Here is a 6,000-nt window from a genome sequence, read left to right on the forward strand (position 1 = left end):
CGTTTTGGCAGGTCTTTTGCAACTGTATTAGTAATAGAATAAATATTTTAGACATAATTAATGTTTGAAAGGTCAAATGTGATAGCTAAACAACGAGTCAAATGTTTTTGTTAGGTAGGGTTAAAGTTGACCTTGTTTGGAAACGTTAGGGGTAAAATTGTACCATTTCGAAAGTTAGGGGCAAATTTGCACTTCCCCGAAAACAATAGGGGAAAATTAGACCGTATCCCTTTATAAAATAAGAGTAACTTAAGAAATATGTTGTCATATAAAATAACATACAATTTACTCTTTGCTTTCTACGGGAGAGATGTAAACAAGCATATTTTTCCTTGTAATCCAACAAATCTTATGGTATTAGTTGAGTAATCTAAGTTAGAACCACCCAATAACCTGCTCGCGTTAATATAGAGCTCAAACGTCTAGAAGATGAGAGGGAGATAATAACAAGGAAAACAACCAAACATAAACCTATCCTAATAGTACTTTATCACTTATAGAAATGGCTCTTCATCCATTAGAAACGTTATGGTAGGACTAAGACAACAATTTGCAAATATTAATATCTATAATACTCGAGAGTTAGAATATTGTTTGGTAAAACTCTATTCTTACACTTGCAACTATAGTTAGTATTAGGAAGCCACCTGCCACCAGCATTCGGGTTCCAACTAACTAGTAAAACTTCTGCCACATGTACGTAAATAATAAAAGCAACTATAGGAAAACAAACTCCTAAGAAAAAGAGAATTCTAGGAATTTTAATCCAACTACTAGAACTGTCCCTAAAACAATTGAAATACGATTAAGCTACTACTTTCACGAATAGTTAACTAGAACCAAATGCTGGTGACAGGTGGTTTACTAATAGTTAGTTACAATTGGCAGATAGAAAAAAGAAAATTTTGAGTTCATACATGGTATTAATAGTTTTATGTCTTTGAATATTGTTTTACTATTAGATTAAAGTTCTTAAAAAAATAAGATAGACAATAATGATTGTGCAAATAGCTTATAGGATCATTTATTTAACCCTCTTCTTTCACTACTTTCTATACGGTTCTATAGCAAACATTTTGCAGATTCACAAACAATTTATTAGTAATCATAACTTTCTATTTAAAAAGAAATCAAAAGAGCAGTATATGTATATATATATATATATATATATATATATATATATATATGTGTGTGTGCAGTCTACTTCAATATCAAACGTAGAGGCTGATGGTATCCCCTCCATTAAATCTTTTTAAGGATATCAATTTCAAAGTTATATTCTTTCTTTATTTAGAAAGTACGCAAAGGCTAATGGCATCCCATCCATTCAAATCTTTTTAAAGATATCAATCTATTCTTCCTCTAAGTATTCCTTTTCACCGCAACATAAACATTGTTGCGTTACTTGTAAGTGAAACAGATGCAAAGAACAAATTGGAAAAAATGATTCAAGAAAAATAAAAATAAAATAAAATAACTCATTAGGAAAAAGAAAATCCACTTACAGGATCTCTATATATAGGATGGACAGGAATCTCCTCACGATTCACAAACATTGCCTCTGCAACTACAGGTCCTACAAAACCCAAATATCCAATTAAAACTAACAAACATCAAAAGGAAAAAAAATTGAAATGAGAACAAAAAGTCTTCACAAGACAAAAAGCCATCATTCATCAAGCTACTTAGAAATCAAAGAAAAAATATATTACATGAAATCTTTTATTACTTATGTTATGTCTATACTTGTGCATTTATTTATACATTGTATTTCTACCTAGGAAGCACCGACATGGGTGCTCGTACGAGAGCGGGTGCGGCAAACAGTATTTTTAAAATATATGAGACACAGGTATGGGGACAAGCAAGATTCATATACATATATATATATATATATATATATATATATATATATATATATATATATTATCATACATTCATTAGTCATTATAAACTATAAATAGCATAATAATTCATCAAAAAGAAACATTTAATACATCAAACTATTTAAACTACCAAAAAGGGGAGGCTGCTATATTCTTTTCTTTAGATTTTGATTTCTTTTTTTTTTATTAGGTTTTTTTTTTTTTTTTGTATATATCAACCCCTCTTTTTTGTAAAATTATTTAAAAATACCCCTATATTCTAGTTAACTTACTTAGGATCCGTGACCCTGAAGTGTCCCCATTAAAAAAAAAAAAAAAAAAAGAGGGGACACTTACTTTGGAGTGTCTGGTGTGCGTGTCCCTAAGTGTCCGCGGAGTGTCCGACACTAGTACGTTAACCTCCTAGAAGTGTCGGTGCTTCATAGACTTGTACATAATATTATGAATAAATTAGAAGACTTTGACCTATTCACAAACAATTAAATATTCATCTCAGCCATGATTTCTTAAATGAGGTAACATTTTCAACAAACCCTCTTCTTTCTTACTTTCTATTTCTTAGTTTTTCCATTCCTCTGTACTAGAATCATCCTACAAGGTCTGGTGCGTGTCCCCAAGTTTCCCCGGAGCGTCGGAGTGTCCGACACTCGTATGTTAACCTCCTAGAAGTGTCGGTGCTTCCTAGATTTGTACATAATATTATGAATAAATTAGAAAACTTTGATCTATTCACAAACAATTAAATATTCATCTCAGCCATGATCAGTGGCGGAGCCAGGGCTCATACTCTGGAGGGGCTCCACTATACGAAGAATTTTTTTTCTTAATAACGATTCAAGGCTTTGATTCATAGTAGTCAAATTAAAAATTTTAAATTTTTGATAATATAAGGGTAAATTTAATTTTAATTGGAAACATTAAGCTGCAAAACAACTGAACTTCAATATAAAGTAGGGATAAAAAAAAATATCATAACATTTACACTAAGAACAATTTTACCCTTAAAGTTAGTAGTGAAGAGCAATTTTATCCATAAAGTTCATAAGTTTGGTCAATTGGAGAAATTATTCATCAAATTGTTTTCTCTATCGTGAATCTTGTCATCTATGTGTCATTTTATCATTCATTAATACGAAATCATAAATATATGATTAAACGTGAAAAAATTTAAAAAATATACTGTATTTTATCATTCATTAAGGATAAAATTTCTCCTGCATGTAAACGTTAAATGTATTTCTGTTCGTAAAAAATACAACGTTAAAAAATTATAAAAAACACAACGTTAAAAAATACAATTAAAAATAATAAAAAAGCATTTTTAGATAAAAATATAATTAAAAATAATAAAGAAAACATTTCCTCTATCTTACTTTTGTTATGGACTCAGGGATACAAATAAAATAATAATATAACACAAAAAGTAATTAGATAAAAAAAAACTCCTCTCCTGGCAGTGTCTTCTTCCTTCAAGAAGAGAATCAGTTCCATTCTTCTTTTCCATTCATCTGTGCATCAATTTTTGTTAATTTAGTTTCATCCCTTAAATTTTCTATGTTTTCTGGTTTTATTTCTGCCTCTTTTAAGAGTTGGGATGTGAAGTTTGGAAGTAATTAGAATTTTTTTTATAAGCAGATGGGGCTCAGCCCCATCTTCTTTTTCTTTGGCCATGGCTCCCAGCCATGGCAGCTCAGGCCGGAGCTTCTGAAACCACCTCTCTCAGGGGTGTTCCGGCAGGCCGGAGGGTCGGCCGACCCTCCCCGCCCCCTCTGGCTCCGCCCCTGGCCATGATTTCTTAAATGAGGTAACATTTTCGACAAAACCTCTTCTTTCTTACTTCCTATTTCTTAGTTTTTTCATTCCTCTATACTAGAATAATCCTACATTCTGTATTCTGTGTTTTTACAGATGCAATTTATAATTGTTTCATCAAGGTTTTTAAATAAAAATAAAAGAATATTATGTAGGAGATTTAAATTACATATTTCCCTTTTCCTTCACAAGAGAAACAATGTGATTTGATGTTCTACTTTATGTTTACGCATATTTTTGAAAGAAAGGCAATACTTTGTCACTCATGTCATTTGTTATGATGCTAAGGCACTCACAAATATACATAATACACTCCATTTGTCTATTCAGTAAGTTCCTATTTTCTAATCCAGAAATAGCTATGGTTTATACATCAAGAAATATCATGATAGACTTGATTGAAATATCTTATAGAAGAAAAGCAAAGATGCCTTATACATGTTATCCCAAAATCAAAACTTACAAAAATTGAAAACTCAGATCCTTGTATGAATGTCCATTTTTCCACTTCTGGGGATTCAAGAGAAATAATTTGAATTTAAATTTAATCGCCAAAAAACACGATATTACATTTTGTGTATGCATTGAACACATTCATAGATAGTGGCAACCTGCAATATGTATTGCGTGGTGACAACTGACAAGCCATTCCGAACACTCTAACCCGATCAAATCAAGAAAGAGTAAATGAACACATTCATGAGGACAAATAGGCCAAAGAGGACATGAAATTCTCAAAAAGCTCAAACTGAGTTATGTAGGTTGAAAACATCACGAAGTCAGAAAGTAGCAAACATCATAATATGAAAGAAGCAAAGAAAGTTCACAAAGACAGATGTTTTATAATTTGCAAAAGAACTAAGAAAATATCAGAACAAGGAAGGAACGCCAAATGTCTTGCCAATAATCCACTAGCAATCCCACAGTTATCTAACCTTAAGTACATCACCAAGATCATCCAATTGATGGATGTCAAAATAATCTAATTGCATTGGAAGTGCCAAGGGCATTCAATTGATGAATATCCCAAAACTATCTAATTGCATTACCAATACCTATAATATGTTACACTGGCAAACAACTATAAATCAGTCTGCCAATATAATGGCATGCATAGCAATAGGATAGGACTGTAATTCTCACTCGAGATCATGCAATACTAGGACTAGAGAGAATAAAAGAAGGGAAAATAAAGGATTTTCATTAATTACTAGAATAGAATAAAAAAAGAAAAGAAAAATCCTTTCTTATCCCAGTTTCCTCAACACACAAACAAACACGAATTCGACCTTTATATCCACACAGATTTACCAACACCAATGCCGTGGGAGTAGAATAAGCTAGGACTCTAATTCTCTCGCCCAAAAATCATATATTAACAAAAGAACGAAAAGAAAAACAAATAAAGAACGGTAATCTTTTCCCCAATTTGCTCAAACAAGACGCAAAATAGTATTAAGTTAAGAAATTTGATCCCCCGCACAAAGAAATATAAATTCAACCCGAAAAGAAAAATTAATAATAAAATGTACAAACTCGACGCAACATTTAAGAAAAGCAATTCATTCCAGTTTTCATTCAGAAGACATAATGGCAAAAAGGTACCCGGTTTGACGACATGGCGATTGGTAAGTATAATTCCACGGCGCTTATCGACCACAAAGCCGGTGGCATAGCTAGCACCAGCGACCTCTGTATCAAATGCACGACAAGCAGTTGTCCGCAGCACGACAACAGCTGGAACGACCTTGTTGAGAGCCTTCCGCCAGTCCTCAGCAGTGGCAGAGTTCTCACGAAAAGGGGGATCGATCTCCATGCAAAGCTCATCCTTGATGGTAGAGTCAAGCCCGGCCATATCAGCATCGGATCCCAGTCTCTCAAGCGGGTCACCCATCGGAAGAATAATTTACGAGGAGAAAGAAAAACAATCAACAGAAAGAACAGAGCGAGTGAAGGGAGTTTGATTAGGTAGTGGAACTGAAAGAGTTGAGTGAAGGCCTAATATGGCAATTGGCCAAACACGCGCGCAAGCTTCATGTTTGGTTTTTGGTTGGCCTGCCCTGGCCCCACCCATGTGAAACACTCCGTTTAATTGCCTTCTTGTTTCCTAAAAAAAAAAACAAAAAAAATGTTGTTATTCCCGCCCCCATTTTTTTTAGTAATTGCTATATACCGCAAAAATTATACTTTCCATCACACTCTTTTGACATTTATGCCCTCCTCACAATTTCAAACCAATAACCAAAAACTCTTAAATCCTCTCTAGCTCTTAAAGCTTTTTATAAAACCCGACCTAAAACGA

At 33.0% G+C, this 6,000-nt stretch overlaps 1 protein-coding gene across 2 annotated transcripts in view; it reads right to left on the minus strand.

Annotated features, from left to right (window-relative positions):
• Nucleotides 1-5,678, minus strand: part of LOC136202813 (protease Do-like 7) — a 38,847-nt gene extending 33,169 nt beyond the window's left edge. For both annotated transcript variants that reach the window (XM_065993724.1, XM_065993715.1), the window contains exons 1-2: nt 5,304-5,678; nt 1,506-1,576 (exon numbers count right to left, since the gene is read on the minus strand). In XM_065993724.1, the coding sequence (XP_065849796.1) occupies nt 1,506-1,576; nt 5,304-5,592 (360 nt within the window). In that variant the 5' untranslated portion in view covers nt 5,593-5,678. The remainder of the gene's footprint in view (nt 1-1,505; nt 1,577-5,303) is intronic.
• Between the last annotated feature and the right edge of the window lie 322 nt (nt 5,679-6,000).

This window comes from Euphorbia lathyris, chromosome 1 (genome assembly GCF_963576675.1).
Source record: "Euphorbia lathyris chromosome 1, ddEupLath1.1, whole genome shotgun sequence".
In the NCBI taxonomy this organism is placed as follows: Eukaryota; Viridiplantae; Streptophyta; class Magnoliopsida; order Malpighiales; family Euphorbiaceae; genus Euphorbia; species Euphorbia lathyris.